General features: G+C 42.2%; 1 protein-coding gene across 7 annotated transcripts in view; it reads right to left on the bottom strand.

The window, feature by feature from the left end:
* The window catches only part of LIFR (LIF receptor subunit alpha), a 94,773-nt gene that overhangs the window by 27,531 nt on the left and 48,250 nt on the right, over positions 1-18,992 (bottom strand). For 6 of the 7 annotated variants that reach the window (XM_035100347.3, XM_035100346.3, XM_088653124.1 and 3 more), the window contains exons 3-11: positions 17,933-18,056; positions 13,364-13,509; positions 9,873-10,036; positions 9,117-9,291; positions 8,280-8,543; positions 6,962-7,094; positions 4,734-4,897; positions 2,240-2,376; positions 1,525-1,705 (exon numbers count right to left, since the gene is read on the bottom strand). In XM_035100347.3, the coding sequence (XP_034956238.1) occupies positions 1,525-1,705; positions 2,240-2,376; positions 4,734-4,897; positions 6,962-7,094; positions 8,280-8,543; positions 9,117-9,291; positions 9,873-10,036; positions 13,364-13,509; positions 17,933-18,056 (1,488 nt within the window). The remainder of the gene's footprint in view (positions 1-1,524; positions 1,706-2,239; positions 2,377-4,733; positions 4,898-6,961; positions 7,095-8,279; positions 8,544-9,116; positions 9,292-9,872; positions 10,037-13,363; positions 13,510-17,932; positions 18,057-18,992) is intronic. The other variant, XM_035100351.3, reaches the window with a different exon arrangement.

Here is an 18,992-nt window from a genome sequence, read left to right as displayed (position 1 = left end):
CAAAATTTACCTGTAGGCCCAACACCATTGCAAACGTGTTGAGTTCTCTGATTGGGGAGGCTGCTGTGTTTATGGGGTCTGTTATGGCCATTACGTTGTCTGCAAAGAGCCCTAATTTATAGGTTCTGCCTTTTATTTCCACTCCCTTGATGTCTGTGGCTGCTCAGATTCGGATTGCTAGAGGTTTCCGGAGCCAGGAAGAATAGGAAGGGAGACAGTGGGCATCCTTGTTTTGTGCCTCTTTGGATTGCTATGGTATTAGAGTCTATACTGTTAGCCCTGCATTTTGCTGAGGCTCAGGAGTATATTTGTTTGCGGGTTTGTAAGAAGTTGGGACCAAATTTCATGTTAGTACTGCTAATAAGTATTTCCACTCTAAGCAATCAAAAGCTTTGAGGATGTCTAGGGACATAATTGTCAGTGGGAGCTTAGTTGCCATGCTGTGTTCAATCAGATTCAGTAATTTCCTGATGGGGTCTGTTATATTGTGACCAAGGACAAAGTCAGTCTGGTCTGGGGCTATAAACTTGGGTAGGAATTTTTTTAGGCAGTTGGCCAAGATTAATGTGAATATCTTGTAGTCTTGGTTTTTTAATGAGATTGGGCGGTATGATTCTACGTTGAGGCTCTCTTTGAGTGGTTTGGGGATGGAGACTATCTTGGAGGTGGGTCCAGGTTTTAGGAATGGGGGCCCCTTTTATGATGTCATTGAACAGGTGGTTCATGTAGGGCATCAGAGGTTCTTTGAATTTCTTATAGCATTCTGCTGTAAAGCCATCAGGGCCTGGGGCTTTGTGTGGCTTCAGGTTTTTGAGGATCATATCTATTTCCTCTGGGCTTATAGGACTGTCTAATCTGCTTTAAAATGCTATCTAATCTGGACACTGTGCCATGGTGCCCAGACAGGACTGTGTGGCTGATGTCTCCCGGGTTTTCTTCATCCCAAATGTCATAGAGACCCATGCTTTTTAGCATTTTTAGCAACTTGTAAGAGTCCCTAATTGTTTGGGAAGGTTGCCCATGGGGTTGTAGGGTGGGTGTAGAAAAAAAGAGTTACGGTGAACTCAAAGGCTTGCTCACTGCTTTGTAACATTTTAATTGGTTCCACTGAGTTTATTACGCAACTGTTAGTTTTGTAATTCTTAGAATGGACCAATGAAGATAGCTTGCAATTTTAGTTTGCACTGGAGGTATGGTTTCAATCTCAGAATTTTATAAGCTATAAAATGTACACAACGAAGAAAAAATGAAGCTCTGGGGGCAGATATTTGTAATCTGAAAATTCACACTTGTATATTCCAGATGTATTTTCATTAAGGAATACATTTTGAACGGTCTTCCCAAAGCTTCTTGCTCACTTTCCCCGACACATTAAGAGGACTGATGAAGCCTATACTTCAGAATGTTCCATTACTCCAGGGATCCAGATGTTGTTGGACTCCAGCTCCCTCCATCCCTGATGGGACATGTCACTTCCGCAACATCTGGAGGGCCACGGATTCTCCCATTATGCAATAAACTTACGGGCTTGCAGAGTGGTGTGCCGTGTTTCCTCGACCCAGCTGCTCCACTTCCAGAAGAGGGGCGGAGCAACTGAACAGCGAACTTTGAAAGCGTATGTTGTGTAGGGACGCAACTTGCTCACGGAGGTTGTGTAAAAGGAGTTGTCTGCACCATCCAGCAACACATTCAGGGTCTTTTTCTTCTTAAACAAACAAACAAATGAAATTTCTTCATGACAAAAAGTACTGGGCTGCTATAAATCACTAACATTACTGTTACAAGTACAGTTATCATCTCTATACATCGTGCTTTAGATTGAACAAAAAGGTGGAAGGAGGGAGGTTGCAGCAAGACGAGTTCAGAATAGATTCTGGACCCATGAAGCTTATAGGCTTATTTCTTATATAATGCAGCAATGTGGTAACTGCCTTCCCTCTAGCATTCAATCCCACAATTGTGGGATTTCTGATGAATGCTATCACATGGGCATGGATCCTACATGGGTTTTTCCCAGCAGTAAGAGGCAACACTGGAACAGGCAGGCCTCTAGGTTTTGATTGATTTTAGACTTTGTACTTTATCTTACATTTCATATTGCTGCACACTGCTTTGACTTGTGTTAGGCTGCGAAGTGGCTTACAAATTTGTAAAAAACACACACACACCAATACCCCCCCCCAGTTATTATAAAACATATTACGCCATTGATGTACAAGGCAAACCAGAAAACACCTACCTGTCCTTCCCCGCGAATAACTTGAACCTGGCACTGCAGCTTGATTTGCTTAAAATTGCCATCCATGTGCCATGACAAAGTAACATTAGTTGGGCTTTCGTTCCTCACAGTGAACCGAGAAGGTGGTCTTGGATGAACTGGCGGTAAAAAGAAGCAAAGTGTTAAAAACAAACCCTTGCTTTTATTTATTTTGTGCCAAACATGTGCTAGATGAAATATGGAAAGGTGGGCTAAAGGAGGGCCAGTGTGGTATAATGGTTTAGAGTTTTTGAAGATGACTTGGGACGCTAGGTTCAAATCAAGGTGGTTAAAAATCAATGATATTTCTTTAAAAGTAAAAAAAAAATCAGATTTTATTTTAATCAGATTTTTTTTATTTAAATTTTCTATTTAAGTTACATTAAAGTCCAAAGGCTATTCATCAGGAAATAAGGATTTGTTTAAAGTTTTTCATGTGTGCTAAAACTCAGTCTAAGGTGTGTGTTTTTTTATTTAAAAAAAATGGTTTAACCACATCAGTTAACAAACATGGATACATATGCTATAATGATATTGTTTTAGTTAAATAGGTTGTATAAATTGTTATTAAGGAAATGATTATTTTCTCCTTCCAATAAAGTACAGCAGAAAAACAGTGAACTTGTTAAACCTCACAATAATTTCATAATTATCGGGCTATGTATTTCTAATAGCATAACTAAATCAGTAAATTTTGATATAACTGTAAAAATGTCAATGAAAATTTATTATTCCAAAAATAAAACCTTTATCCGGTTGTCAACATTAAGATTGTATTAGCAAGAATGAGTCTTTCTATAAAAAATTGATTTAAATCAAATCTTGCCGACTAGTGATTTAAATCATGATTTAAATCAGGCATCCCCAAACTTTGGCCCTCCAGATGTTTTGGACTACAATTCCCACCATCCCTGACCACTGGTCCTGTTAGCTAGGGATCCTGGGAGTTGTAGGCAAAAACATCTGGAGGGCCGCAGTTTGGGGATGCCTGATTTAAATCGTGATGTAAGTCGATTTGATTTGATTTAAATCAAATCCACCCTTGTTCAAATCCCCACTGAGTCATGAAACTTGCTGGCTGACCTCGAGTCATTCGGTCTCTCAGCCCAGCCTAACGCACAGGGCAGTATCGCTTGCCTGACCTCTCTCTGTCTTAGCCACTGCTGGACACCAGGACACAGAAGGGTAGTAGAAAGGGAGCAATGAGGTCAGCAGGATGCAAACATCCTGGCAGAAACACCAGATAGGTTCTGCTGGTGTGTTTGCCCTGCACTCAACTTGCTCCTCTCCATTCCAGTATTCAGCAGTATGCTCCCAAGGGCAGAACAACCTAAGGCCGAGTAAAAAAAAAAAATAAGATCCATGGAAAACATCTGGCTTAGAGTTGGGAGTGTGGGGGAAAGGAGCCACAAATTGCCTGGCCAATATAAAGGCATATAAGGACATAATTTGTGGGACAGGACACTGCTGCCACCAGTGGGTGGGTGTCATTATAGTGAAATGATACTTTGCAATGAGGTCGTTTCACTAATAGCATCTACCAACTGAATTTCACCTCTGATGGTGCCGGAAAGGCCCTGATTTTCTGGTCTGCAAATTAGGCTACCCAGTTAGAAGGGCCATTTCAAGGCAGTCTTACAGAATATATGAATAAGGTAAAAGGTAAAGGACCCCTGGACGGTTAAATCCAGTCAAAGGAGACTATGGGGTTGCGGAACTCATCTCGCTTTCAGGCCAAGGGAGCCAGCATTTGTCCACAGACAGTTTTCCGGTTCATGAGGCCAGCATGACTAACTAAACCACTACTGGCGCACGAAGGACCATGGCGAGTGCCAGAGCGCATGGAAACACCGTTTACCTTCCTGCCACAGTGGTACCTATTTATCTACTTGCATTGGCATGCTTTCGAACTGCTAGGTTGGCAGGAGCTGAGACAGAGCAACGGGAGCTCACCCCGTTACGGGGATTTGAATTGCCGACCTTATGATTGGCAAGCCCAAGAGGCTCAGTGGTTTAGACCACAGCGCCACCCGCATCCTGAATATATGAACAGGATGCCCCTATCTGATTAAACCCAGCGATTAAAACAAGCAGTTGAAAAAGCTTCCGTTCTGACTGAGACAGAGAAGAACTACATAATGAACCTTAAATACATACATGGGATATGTCTGTTTTTTTGTAAAATGATCATTATAGGGGTGCACACTTATTACTGAATGGTAACTTCTGAAATACAGTATGCCCAAGATTACATTATGTTCCGGTGATCGCACCTAAAGCCAAAATCACGTATAGTCAAAACACACAGGGTTCTATGGCAGGTAGGATTGCCCACCGTTTAAAATTTAAATTCCCCTTTTAAAAACCTTTTGCCAAGCATACAAAGCTGAACGCACGCAAGTTAAATGTACGCAAGTTGCTGTCTTGCTGTAATTGTTTCTAGTTGCTCGTTACTGTAAAAGAAACAGATTCTTACCTTTACGATACATATCAAATATGAGAGAGGTTGCTGACCGACCAAGTGGATTGGAAGCTTGGACTGTGAAATTATAGACTGTCTGGTTGTTCCGAACTTGAAACTTATGGTAATATTCATCGCTGGTTTTTATATGGAAAAGTGTAACATTAATCCCAGATACACTGCAAATTTAAAATTTAAGGGGGGGGGAGGTCAATATCCAAGCAATATTTTTGATTAAAAGTTAATTCAAAGCCTTTTGTTATTTGCTGAAGATGTATATAGTTAGATTGCATCAGATCAACTTTAAGAAAATTGGGGCACGTTCATGAAAAGATGTTGAATTTAAGTGTGAAAGAACCTAGAAGTCCTGGACTCCTCTCAACTAAACCCCCAATTGTAAAAAATTACCACATTTTTTACTTTCATTTTAAAGGATGCAGAGTAATTATCTTGGCTCAGCTTATGTACTCACAAAATATTTTTAATTTTTACTTCCTCTTCAAAGTAAACCCAAATTAAAAACTTAGCTGAGCTCCAGGGACTATCAATGAGCCTTTTTAGCGGTGGCTAGATTTTGAGCACAAAAGGTTTTGTAGAATTCTTCCCAGCATTGCCAAGAGGGCCTTATCTTTTAAACCATTTTTTGGCACAACAATTTTGTTGTTGTTTATATTGTCCTAAGTGCTGTTACCGCACAGCAAAGTTTGACTGACTAGATGTCATCAGGGCATACTTCTGTTCTCCGATGGAGTAGGATCACTCAAGTGAACAAGGCCAGGAAAAAACAGCAGCTGGGATTGGGGTGGAGGTGTCAACGCAGCCAGAAAAGCAGCAGCTGTGGAAACATAGGAAGCTGCCTTATGCACACCTAAGAGGTGACCTAATGTGCCTCGTAGGAGCCAACTCCCAGGGGCTGAGGTCACTTTGCCCCCTTCCAATAAATTAAGTTGATGGAAACTGCCTTTCAAATGATTATGCAGGGTAGGGTTCCTCTGGCCGCCCCAATATTTTATTCAAGATGGCACCCCTGATGAGCCTTATTCAGGTATGGGAAGACGGTCCTTCATTCCCCATAGCATTAGTTCAGAAAAGACGGAATAAAATAATAAAATAAAATAAAATAATTCATTACTTATACCCCGCCCATTTGGCCGGGTGTCCCCAGCCACCCTGGGTGGCTTCCAACAGAATATTAAAAACACGATAAATCATCAAACATTAACCACTTCGCTAAACAGGGCTGCCTTCAGATGTCTTCTAAAAGTCAGGTCGTTGTTTATTTCCTTTACATCTGATGGGAGGGCGTTCCACAGGGCGGGTGCCGCCACCAAGAAGGCCCTCTGCCTGGTTCCCTGTCACCTCACTTCCTGCAGTGAGCGAACCTCCAGAAGGCCCTTGGCGCTAGACCTTGGTGTCCAGGCTGAACAATGGGGGTGGAGACGCTCCTTTAGGTACACTGAGCCAAGGCCATTTAGGGCTTTAAAGGTCAGCAGTAACACTTTGAATTGTGCTCGGAAACATACTGGGAGCCAGTGTAGGTCTTTCAGGACCGGTGTTATATGGTCTTGGCGGCCACTTCCATTCATTCCTTTGAAAATCTACTTTGTGGTGGGAGATGGGGAATGGTGGTAGCTAAAATCTAACCCCCATGGGTGATTCTTATTCCAAGGAGGGGAGGGTGTGTGTGTTTTTTTTGAGAGAGAGAGAGAGCTTCTGTGTTGGTTTGTGAGGATGACTGTTTGAATAGCCATCTGCAAGGAAAACATGGACCAGAGGGCAAACATCTTCTTGTCTGTGGAGAATTCTTGGGCTAACTGGGTCTCCTTTAGGGGTGGCCATTGGTTCCAACCAATCAATTCTCCTGTGAGTCCCTCCTTAGGTCTTCAAGACGACAACTTCATCTGAGCTACAGAAGAATTCAGAGGCCTCTGATGCTCAACTCTCCTCTTAAGGTGAGCATTATTAACTCCCTTAGATTTGTTTCTGATCCTGAGCCTAGCAAAAAAAAAATTCAGCACCAATAATTTCCACCCATCGTAGTTCAGATATGTGGAACATACAGCACTATGAACTGCGCAAGCAAACACTACTGCTGGGATTTTAGATTTCTTGTTTTTAGACAAGCCCCATTCTGTAGACTTAAAAAGCAGTTTAAAACAAATGGCACTTTTTACCCATAAAAGGGTACCTCACAAGACATGCCTGCAAATTGTACCATGTTTAAGGAGACCATTAACACCCACCTTTCAGAAAAGCTGTAATATGTTCCTCTTTGTGAGCCATATAACCAAGTGGACCTTCCTCGTTTCCAAGCGCAGGTTATTTCTTTCAAGTCCCAAGTTTCACAGCTAAAATTCTGAGGAACATCGGGAGGGTCTATAAGAAAAGAAGAAGAGGAGGAGGAGGGGGTTAGTAGTTAAAATATACATGCACAAACTTGCTGAACCCTTTTCAACATACATCTTCAGAAGTTAATATTTAAGTCAGAAGGGCCCTTCTAGGATATCACAGAAATCTGAAATTTGCTTATTTATTTATATACGACTATTCATAAAAGAAATCAGAGCAGTTTACAACAACTGCACATAAAATCATGCAATAAAAACATATGAAGAAATCAGATATCATGGAAATATGTAATAGTAATAATAATAATTGATGCCCCACCCATCTGGCTGGGTTGCCCCAGCCACTCTGGGCAGCTTCCAACACATATAAAAACATATTAAAATGTCCTGATACAGGGCTGCCTTCAGATGTGTAGTTCTATAAAGCAGAAAGATTTTCATTGGGCATTTAAAAGTTGAAACAGAAGGTGCTTGTTGAATCTCTATTGGCAAAGTATTCCAGAAAATAAAGACTCTAAAGGCCCTGTCTCTTGTTTTTGTTAAATTTGAGCCTTGTCAGCTCAGGGAATGGCCCACAGTGCTCCTGCAGATGATCTCAATGATCAAGCTGGAATATCAGGATTCAGGCAGTTCCTGAAGTACCTATGACCAAGGTTGTTTAGAGCTTTGTAAAATAAAACAAGGCCCTTGGAACCTGGCTCAGTAGCAGATGGGCAGCCAGTGAGAATGTTTTAGCAATGGTGTCCAATGTTGCCAGCCAGATGCCCACACCGGCGATATGTCCGCCGCATTCTGCACCAGCTGGAGCTTCTAAACCAAGCCAAAGGCAGCACATTACAGTGATCTAGCCTAAAGGTTGCCAGCGCATGGACTAGAGCAGCTAGTCTATCCCCATCTAAGGTGGGGAACCAAACAATGCTGGTAAAAGGGCACTCCTAGCCACATGGGACACTTGGGTCTCTAGTCACACAGGAGGATCACCAAGTTATCCCCATGCTCCTTCGGAGGGAGTGAAACCCAGTCCAGAACAGTTAAGCTTGCCCATCTCCCAGACACAGGAACCACCCACCCAAAGAGTCTCCAGGATCCAAGCGGTTTATTGGCCCTTCTCCAATTCAACCACCAATCCAGAGCTTCCACAGCCTCTCCCGGTTCAGACATTACTTGCAGCTGTCACTAGAGAAGCGGCCATTCCAAAAGCTTATATACTTACAGCCGGCAAAGAGAACGGTCCCTGCATATTCACTCTCATCCAGTAAACAATAGACGTTTTTGCCAGAACCCGCAGGTATGGCGTTTTGGACGTGGCCTGACACGCTCCAGTTGGACAGTCGAGTGTAATTCAAGACCTGAGTGTCATACTTCAGGTAGTTCAGGTGTTCGCCTTCCTTCCACACACAACAGAACGTCATATTGGAACCTACTGGCACCACTCTGTCGACAGGAAACACTGCTCTGGAAGAGCCCGTATCATTCCCTAAAAACAAAGGAACAGGGGTCACCACATCCTCTAGGTAATTTAAGTTCCGTTCAGGAGCAGCAGAACAGTGACATTTGCAGCCACAATCTCTCAGGAATTGTTCTGAGGTAAGCAGCAGGGACGAGAAGAAAGTGCGCCAGAAGACAGAGGAAGGAATTGTTTCCAATCAGCAGTTTTCAAACAACTGCATTCTTTGTGCTCCTTTTCTCCAGACTGCGTGTTTGAGAAGTCGTATCATTTCATCCCAGGCAAAAGGAATGGGTCCTTTGTCAATCAATACAGTAGCAAAAATATGGAGGACACCCTCCCCCCAGCAAGACATTCCTAAATACCCAGGCAGGCAAAGAAATATTGCTTACTGATTTACATTGTGAAAAAGGAGGGCAATACATTCTCAAATCTTTAAGAAGGGGTCACCAGTCCACACCTCGGGGATGCTTGAGGGTTTTCACAGAATCATAGAAACATATGAACTTATTTTGCAGTGCCCTTCGTTCATTCAACACAGCGTTCATCCCGTGCTTTGGGATCGGGGACTCACAATTTTCATTCCCATTTTGAGCATCTTACCGGGAATATTTGCAAGCTGGCTCCATTCACTCCACTTCTTGTCCCCAGGATATAGGTCCTCGTGAAAAAAACAGCGGATCTTGACATAGTGTGTGGTGCACTGAAAAGCCAGGTCTGATTTCCAGCTCCACCGGAGGAGGCTGTCCTCACGATTTAAGTTGGAGTGATAGGTCTCCTAAAAATGTAAAAGAAATGTCACCGTGTGCCTGTGCGTATAGAAAACCTGCGCGTTTCTGCTTCCTATTGGTATTTTTAGGTTAGGTTTAAGATTCTGGCTAATAAGCTGCATTCATTCATTCATTCATCAATCAATCAATCAATCAATCAATGTGTATACTCAGTTTAATTACAATAACTTCTAAGCAGTGTATGAAAAAAGCTCTCAATTCAATGAAGCTGAATTGAGCATGAATCTGACATGCTGTATGGTGTGTTACTCCACCCATATAAAGTAGGTTAGGCTGATAGGCCACAATTGTACCAAGATCACCTAGTGAGTTTCGTGTGTGTGTGTGTGTGTGTGGAGAGAGAGAGAGATATTAAATCCAGGTCTTCCTAGCCAAAGTCTGACATTAACCACAATCTCTACATATACAAGGAATGAATTCAAGCAATACAATTGGCACTTTATTTTTCAGAAAGCATTGGAATAGAAAGTTGAGAGAAGAAAAAGAGACAGGCCATCAGACACACACACACACACACACACACAGAGAGAGAGAGAGAGAGAGAGAGAGAGAGAGATGGACCACATACTAGTGCAACTTCTTCCATGGGATCTTTACGCAGGATCTGAATTTGCCAAGTAGCTTCCATCTCCATTGGAAAGGCTGAGCCGCCATCGTACCACTCCAGAGTCAATGTGTCAGTTGAGAAGTTGGCAGTCAGGTTGTGAATCAGTGGGGTGGGAGGGACAAAGGCTGTGTGGGGAAGAGAAAGGGACAGGAATCCAACTCATAACTAATTCAGTGTCAATAACAGTTGCAAGAACACCACATCGTTCCTGCTTCTCCTCCCCAATCTGATTTTTTTAAAAAAGAAAAATATTTAGATGAAACCTTTGTGCTTATTCATAAGGATGGGTGCCCTCAGCTGTTTTTCTACCACAAGGAAAGTTCCACTTATTGTCTAGTGCGGAAAAACATGAATTCCCCCCAAACTGTTTTTTTAAAGGTTTCCCCAATATGTATTTTTTCACAGTGTGCCTGACCCTTTACATGAGCCAGCTTGGTGCAACTCCCAAAAGGCATGTATCAGCTGATGAGAGCAACAGAGGACAAACTTTTAAAAAAAACATGCACCAGGTGGATCTTCTGGTATAGAAATAAAGTAGATCTCACTAGTCTGAAGTTGGCCCATAGCTTCCTTACAGTAAGTTTCCTATTAAAAAGGGGGCACAACCCAGGAGAAGTTTAAGCACAGGTAAGTTCCACTGATTCCAACAGAAGAGAGTTAAGCACATGGTTGGCGACTATGGAATTTGCAAGTGCTCAGCTTTGGCCAGATTGGACCCAAAGAGCACAATAGCCTCTTTCAACTTAGATCTGCTATAAGTACCTCAAGGCAGGCAGCAGGGTCCAAGCCATGCTCTTATATAGCAAGACCCTGAAAAACCTGTACTGTTGAACATTACGGCATTGTCAAACATTACTGTTTCAAGAGAGAGAGAGTGCTTTATGCTCACACAATATTGGGCTACTTCCAAACATATAATTAGAGGCCAAATTATTATGAAAGATGAGGTGCTTTTGTGGAAGATTACTGCCTGGCTGAATTCCAAGACAGAAAATCACTTCTAGTTAATCCCACAACCTCTGCATTCTCAACATGGAGAGCTCTCCCTTTCCATTCTTAAACAGAAATTGCAATATGGTTTTATGCACAGCAAAGCCCCAAAGTAGACTATACTTCTGAGGATATGGTGATTACATGTACAAACACACTCACACACTTTGTGCTACACACTGAAATCCGAGACCATCAAATTTTAAAACCCCAACAAATAACTTTTTATGCAACACCCTGGATCCTGAGTGACAGTGAGAGATTGAGAAAAGGCATGGCTGCACATTAATTTTTTATTTATTCATCAGATGTGTGTACCTGCCCATCAATAAACATTCCCCGGGTTGTAACATAACAAGCTTTGTAGCTTACAAACAAAATATTACATCCACATCATTAAAAACCAATCAGAAGAAGGTTTTCTGCCATCTGCGTCAGACACAGCATAAAATAATTGTAGAGACTGGATGAATAAAAAGGTTGTCAACTGGTGCCAAAAATATCACAGAGAAGACACACAGGAGAGCCTATCTGGGGAGGCTGTTCCAAAGCCGAGGCGCCACCACCAATGAGGCCCTCTCTGCTTGTTAGCCACCCTGCTTCAGTTCACATGTGTATGAGCTAGAAGACCAGGAACAGTCACCTTCCAAATGGATAGAGAGGTCCAAACTGGCCTGGCTTAGAGTTCTGTACCCACATGAAAAGGCCCACAGGGAGGGAATTGTGTAGGGAACTCTGTATAACGTCTACAGTTCATGGGACCCTAACCCATGCAACTATCTTAAATGTGGTTGCTACATTTTTATATAGGCTCATGCCTGGTTCACACGTCACAGTGAGCCGAAATATGGCTCTCACAGCCATAACATTATTCATCATGTTAACTAGGCATGATAGAAAATGGGGACTCAAGCAACCTATGAATGGCCATAGGTCCCCTATCCAAATACTAGGCCTTTAGGAGAAATATAGCCTTGACGGCATTTATGTTCCCCTGGTTGTTTGACCCACAGGGTGTATTGTAGATTTTCTGTTTAAAGGAAAACAGGTTCTCCAATCATGGAGAGCACACGTTGCGGGAGGGGAATCAGGATGACCCTGGGTTGCTAGGCAGATTAGGCAAGATGGCCACGGGATGACTGGGCATTTTGGTGCTGTTGCTGGGTAGAAAAGATTGTTGCAGGTTGGTGTAAGGGTCGGCCCCTAGCCTATAAAAACCCACTGTGTGCCAGTGTGGTGTAGTGGTTAAGAGCGGTAGACTTGTAATCTGGGGAACCAGGTTCGTGTCTCCGCTCCTCCACATGCAGCTGCTGGGTGACCTTGGGCTAGTCACACTTCTCTGAAGTCTCCCAGTTCCACCCACCTCACAGGGTGTCTGTTGTGGGGGAGGAGGGGAAAGGAGATTGTTAGCTGCTTTGAAGCTCCTTCGGGTAGTGATAAAGCGGGATATCAAATCCAAACTCTTCTTCTTCTTCTATATTGCTTTCACTTTTGCCAAGTGCTTCGGATCTCCCGCCCGCCCACCTCCTTTTTTAAGGGTGTTTTGCGAATTGACATTGCTGTGCCTGTCATGGGATCGCCTGTCTTGGGACAGGGGCCCAGTAGGATTTTTGCCATCTGGCTGATTGGCTGTTGCCATTTGGCTTTTGCCTACTGCATAGCAAATCGTCACAACTTGTAAGGTTGGCGGTTAGGCATTGGTTAAAATTGGCTGGTAAGAGGAGTATGGAAAGGCTGGAAAGTTACGCTAAATTGCTGCTGCTTATAGAGGTATTCCGTTAAAGGAATCCTGGGGCTCGAAGGGCTCTCGTCAGTACCCCCATTAGGGGATTGGGCCTAACACAGAGCAAATTGAGCCTCGGGGAACATTCGAGGGAGGACAAAAGAAGGGCCTGAGGTATCCGGCTCCGTCCTCCCTCAGGGAAGGTTTACCTACTGACTTCCACAAAATGCCTAGAGGAAGTCAATGCAGAATCTGTCCCAGGGCAGGGGACAGATGGGTTAACCTAGGCATCCCCAAACTTCGGCCCTCCAGATGTTTTAGACTACAATTCCCATCTTCCCCGACCACTGGTCCTGTTAGCTAGGGATCATGGGAGTTGTAGGCCAAAACATTTGGAGGGCTGCAGTTTGGGGATGCCTGGGTTAACCAATGCCTAAGCAACCACTCACATTTGATTGTAATTAAATAAAGTTGTGGCCACAATAATGCCAAAACCTTAAACTTAATTAATGTGTGTGTGTGAATTTATTGGGGGAGGATCCGGTGACCTCGACACGCAAACATGGTTTAAAGGAAAGTTCTGTGTTCTAACTTCTTATAGGAGCTCAGAGTAAAGAGGAGGAATGAAAGGCTTGTATGTATATTGGCTTAATGATGAACTGAGATGTCATCAGCTGAGCCAGCTTGTTAACAGGGTAGAAGAAAGGCCAGACTTTGTATAAAGACAGCATAAGCTTACCAATATCTTTATCAGTCAGCTCAAATGTGTTTTCGGCTATCACTTTTCCAGACTGACTCACGGTGGATATCTTTATTTGATTAGAGGCAAATGAGATCAGTTTATCAATCTGCGCTGTTTTCTCCTTTGTTGTTAAGCAGGAAGTCCTGGAGGGGTGGGGGAAATGAAGATTAAATTAGTCATGTCACAACTTAGGTAGGGAAGGGCAGCAATCAAGCATTTTAAAAACAGTTCATGGAAGAACAGCAAAATCAACAACAACAAATAATAGTATGCAGGGCACCATCTTGCCTGTCTTGGTATTTCCTATCAAGGCCTGCCAAAATGATAAAATAAAATAAAAATTATTTATTTATTATTTATACCCCACCCATCTGGTTGGGTTTCCCCAGCCACTCTGGGTGGCTCCCAACAAGAATCTTGACCAGAATAAAACATCAAACATGTTGCAACGATTTATAACTCAAAATTGAAACTTACTGTGTATGAGCAAACACCTTCACCACCCAAATTATGCAGTTAGCAGTGTTAAAGTGAAAGTTTAAAATGTATATGTGTGTTGTTCAAAATGCATGAAATTGTATTTACGTGGCAAAATGTTCCAGCTGTCTCCTTCGTTGGTTTTGTTTTTAAATCAGAGCAACTAACGAGGGAAGAAGCCAGAAAATTTTGCCACAGGAATAAAATCTATGTTTATTTCATCACGGGGATTAACCGAATCCCAAGAGAGATCCAGGGAAAACTCGTGCAAAATGCTGGGTGTGTGCACGTGTGAGTATTAGGACCCACTGATCCAAAGTTATTCTTTTTCCTGTCATTGATATCCCCATACTAACATCTGGGGACGGAAGCCATTGTTCAGGGCGCACAGCAAGGGATGGCCAAATCTAGCCCAGTCTGTACTGCCTTGCTTCCACTTGTGGATGTCTCGAAGCAGGCCTTCTTGTGCAGATTTTTTAAGGATAACTCCAGAGACATCCTTAAGAAATCTGCAGGGGGGGGGACACTAAAAAAAACAAATTGAGGTATATGTACAGCAACTTGTTCTCTTTTACGTGCTTGAACACTGCAGCCCTGACACACAATGTAAAAAAAAAAAACATTTTAAAAAATACTTTGGAAAAAAGCGCAGAAAGCCATTTCACGGTTTCTTATGTAATTGTACATACAAAGGAGTCTATTGTAGGTATAAAATGTTGTGCTGCTGATGTGGTAGTGGCCCAAAGGGCCATAATGAATGTGATAATGTGAACCCCTATAAATCCTAGAATATGCTTCTAAAGTTATGGTAACCTGTTGCTTTATGAAACTGAGGATTTGGCAAGATGCCACCCTCCACTGGGACAGAAGGACAGCCAATACGTCAATCACAAAGATACAGCTCATAAGCTAGAACAGGCATCCCCAAACTGCAGCCCTCTGGGTGTTTTGGCCTACAACTCCCATGATCCATAGCTAACAGGACCAGTGGTCGGGGAAGATGGGGATTGTAGTCCAAAACATCTGCTGGAGGGCCGAAGTTTGGGGATGCCTGAGCTAGAACATAAGTTGATACGTGGTACAAATGGCTACATGTAACACAGGTTCCCAACATGCATACTAACACAATGTAACAGATCGCAGTGAGAATCAAAGTTTAGTTAGCAATGCTTATTGTGCATGCGTATTCAACATAAAATGATGTACATGATTGGTTAAAATTGAAATCCTTTGTTTGAAATGTTATAAATACCCCTGCCTGGACCTTTTGGGGGGGGGGGTTGAAGTTTTGCAAAAAGATTCAACTGTAACCTACTGCTTTGCAATAAACAACAATGGACTCCTAACTCCTCTTGTCTCTTGAGTTTTATACTCCCACACAGAGACATATATTTTTTTGTACCGGTGGGCCTTTTTTAAAAAAAAAAACATACAATTGCCCTTCATATATGTACAATTACACAGGAAACTACGTGAAAACGCTTCCTGTGCATTTTTTTCTTTCCCTACAAAAATTTTAAAAGAATTTTTTGAAAAACACTGCAGGTGCTGTACTTTCGAGCTGCTCTTCAAGCAGTTTTACAGTGTCCCAGGAAGAAAGAGTGAGCGAGCAATCCCTCAGTAAATATTTCACCTTGTTCAGCTAGTAAATATTGCACTCAAAAAGTCCTCAGAAAGGGTTTATGGATCCTTTGGACTGAATTGCACACCCTTCCCATGGACTGGTTTGATCGCGTGGATAAAAATCAATGATTTAAAAAACTTAAAATTTTAAAAATAAAAAATTATTTAAATTGTTATTTTTTTGTTTAAATCAGATTTTAAAAATAAAATGCTTTTGGAGGAAAAATATTTCTAAAGATACTTTTCTATTTAAGTTACATTATAGTCCAAAGGCTATTCATCAGGAAATAATTATTTGTTTTAAGTTTTTCGTGTGTGCTAAAACTCAGTCTAAGTTTTTTTTAACTCTTTAACCACATCAGTGAAAACGTGAAATCACATGGATACATATGCTATAATGTTATTGTTTTAGTTAGATACATTGTTTAAATTGTTATTAAGGAAATGATTGTTTTTCTCCTTCCAATAAAGTACAGCAGAAAAGTTGTCCAAATATAAACAGTTAACTTATTAAAACTCACAATAATTTCATAATTATCTGTCTATATATTTCTAATAGTATAACCAAATCAGAAATTTTTGATATGACTGTAAAAGCTACTCTGAAAATTTATTATTCCTAAAATGAAACCTTCATCTGGTTGTAAATATTAAGATTATACCAGCAAGAATGAGTCTTTCTGTGAAAAAATGATTTAAATCAAGTCTTACTGACTAGTGATTTAAATCAAGTCTTACTGACTAGATATTTAAATCAATTTGATTTAAATCAAATCCACCGTTTCATAGGACAAATGAGATGGGGTTTGCAGCAGACTCTGGCCTAGATTAATCTTTTCTTGCCATATCTAGATAAGAGCCTATACACGTGAATGTAAAAAAGTCCCTGATTCACCCCTCACATGGGCTGCATATAGCCATTCAGCTCTCTTTTAGTTATTTATGGCTGTAGTCCAGGCATCCCCAAACTGCGGCCCTCCAGATGTTTTGGCCTACAACTCCCATGATCCCTAGCTAACAGGGCCAGTTGTTGGGGAAGATGGGAATTGTAGTCCAAAACATCTGGAGGGCCGAAGTTTGGGGATGCCTGCTGTAGTCCCAAAAGGTTCTGAGAACAGCTTACAAAAGATGCTGACAATAAGACCTATTAAAACATAGGAATGGAAATAACTTGGTGTCCATATGATGCCAGGAGTACTTAGACAGTATTCCCTACACTTCACACTAAGGTTTCTCTACAGCTGCTGTGATTGCTCTTCACCGCCATTCCCACCTGCTCAGTGTCATAGAATCATAGAGTTGGAAGAGACCACAAGGGCCATCCAGTCCAACCCCCTGCCAAGCAGGAAACACCATCAAGGCATTCTTGACATATGCCTGTCAAGCCTCTGCTTAAAGACCTCCAAAGGAGGAGACTCCACCACACTCTTTGGCAGCAAATTCCACTGCCGAACAGCTCTTACTGTCAGGAAGTTCTTCCTATTGTTTAGGTGGAATCTTCTTTCTTGTAGCTTGAATCCATTGCTCCGTGGCATGAGATTTAATTAAAACTAAACCCTTATCTGACAAAGTCGGGCTGCTCGGCAACCGTGCTATGGCTTGTTTGCTAAACACACTTGACCTCACACTTGACTTGTCTCGACTTGGCCAGTTTGTTGATAAGGCAGAGGTATCCTCAGATTGCTTGATTGCTGTCGCTTGGGTGAGTTTAGCCAGTGGATGGGGATGAAAGTTCTGGGAAAGGGCAAATGGATCTGTTCCAATGATCTTTATCTTTGGAAGTTTGCAGGGTTGTTTTTCTAGAAAAAGAGGTGCCAGAACTCACCATGAACACCTCCCTCGTTCTCAGAATGGCAATGGTGCTCACCTGAGAGATGCCAGAACTGAGGGGGGGGGAGCCCTGGATGTCTGTTCATCTTGGTTGGCGCTTGGCCGGTTTTGAGTACGTTTCCCAAGAAAATGAATGGTTAAAACAGGTATGGGGAAACCCTACCCCATAGGTCAAACTTGACCCGGCAGTCTATTCCTCACAAGCCATGCTCAGCTGTTCCACAACTAACATTGTTAGAATCAAGTTGTGGATCTATAGTTCGGCTCTTCTCTACTCCAGCTTAGGAACACTGGAAGCTGCCTTATATTGAGTCAGACCATTGGGTCCATCTAGCGCAGGACTGTCTACACTGACTGGCAGCAGCTCTCCAAAATATCAGGGAAGAGTCTGTTCCAGGCCTACCTGAAGATTCCGGGGATTGAACCGGAGACCTTCTGCTCACAAGGCAGGTGTTCCTCCACTGAGCTATGGCTCTTTCACCCTCCAGCTTACTAAACAATGGCTACAAATTTCACCCAGTAACATAGCTTATAAGGCATCATGCCCAAGAAAGAAAGAAAGAAAGAAAGAAAGAAAGAAAGAAAGAAAGAAAGAAAGAAAGAAAGAAAGAAAGAAAGAAAGAAAATCAGTGTTACCTGCCACTGTGACAGAAAGAATATTCCACTCCAAGACTAGCTGTGGAGGCAGTTGTCCACGTGCAGATAACCGTTTCAAAGTCGTGTGTTATACATGTCAAATTCTGAGGCGTGTGTGACGGATCTGGAATTACAACACAAATGAGGTTGAACATGAATGTTACTGAACAGTAAAATTATTATTTTCCCCTATAGGTTATTGAACATTAATGGAACAACAGTTGAAATCCATGCTCTGAAATCTGAAATAAAAATCAAACTCAATCCGACATTCCTGTTTTCAAACACATTTTCCAACAGGACAGTCTGAAACTTTACAAAACACTTGCAGCTGTTTAGCAGTCTAGCCAGGATGCTCAAATATTCCAAACACATTTGAAGCATATTTACATCATCGACAAGCTGCTTGGATAGTCATTCCCTGTCCGGGGGGAACCCTACGAGTTGCAACTGTGAGGGGGTGCTAGTGATCCCTAAGCGATAATACTCAGCCCTCTTGCCATATTGTTTTAGCTTCCAGGATTCTTTGGAGAAAGCCATAATAAAAAACAATTATTGAACAAGTAAACACAGTTCTAATTATTTTAGTGTCTAAAGTCATATAGCGCTTTAAAGGAATTCGACTTGGGGGAAATGGCCACACAAGTACAGAATTTTTCCATGCAGGTTTGGGCAACATTATATGGGTCTGTTATAAGAATTTTGAGGTCACACATATAAATAAATGTTCATAAATGTACCAAGCAAACAGTACAGGAAGACAGGCCTGAAAACCATTCTGACTCTCCCAAACTGACCAGAATTAAAGTGATATCCATCTTCTTGTAGGAATTTTCCCCACCCCACTGAATCACACACACACACACATTTTCACATGACTAGCAACTTGGGAGCCATAATCCTGTAAGCCGGAGGCTCTGCCAACTGGACATTTCCCCATCAATGGTGCCACACTGCTAGCCATCTCGTTCACAATGGAAGACTCCTCCGAACAAAAAGACAGTGATCATCTCTTATTACGAAAATGTTAATTTCTCTTTGTGTTTAGGAATTCACACCT

The sequence above is a fragment of the Zootoca vivipara genome, chromosome 10, assembly GCF_965207765.1.
Source record: "Zootoca vivipara chromosome 10, rZooViv2.hap1.1, whole genome shotgun sequence".
NCBI lineage: Eukaryota > Metazoa > Chordata > Lepidosauria > Squamata > Lacertidae > Zootoca > Zootoca vivipara.
This window is presented reverse-complemented; position numbering and strand designations above follow the sequence as displayed.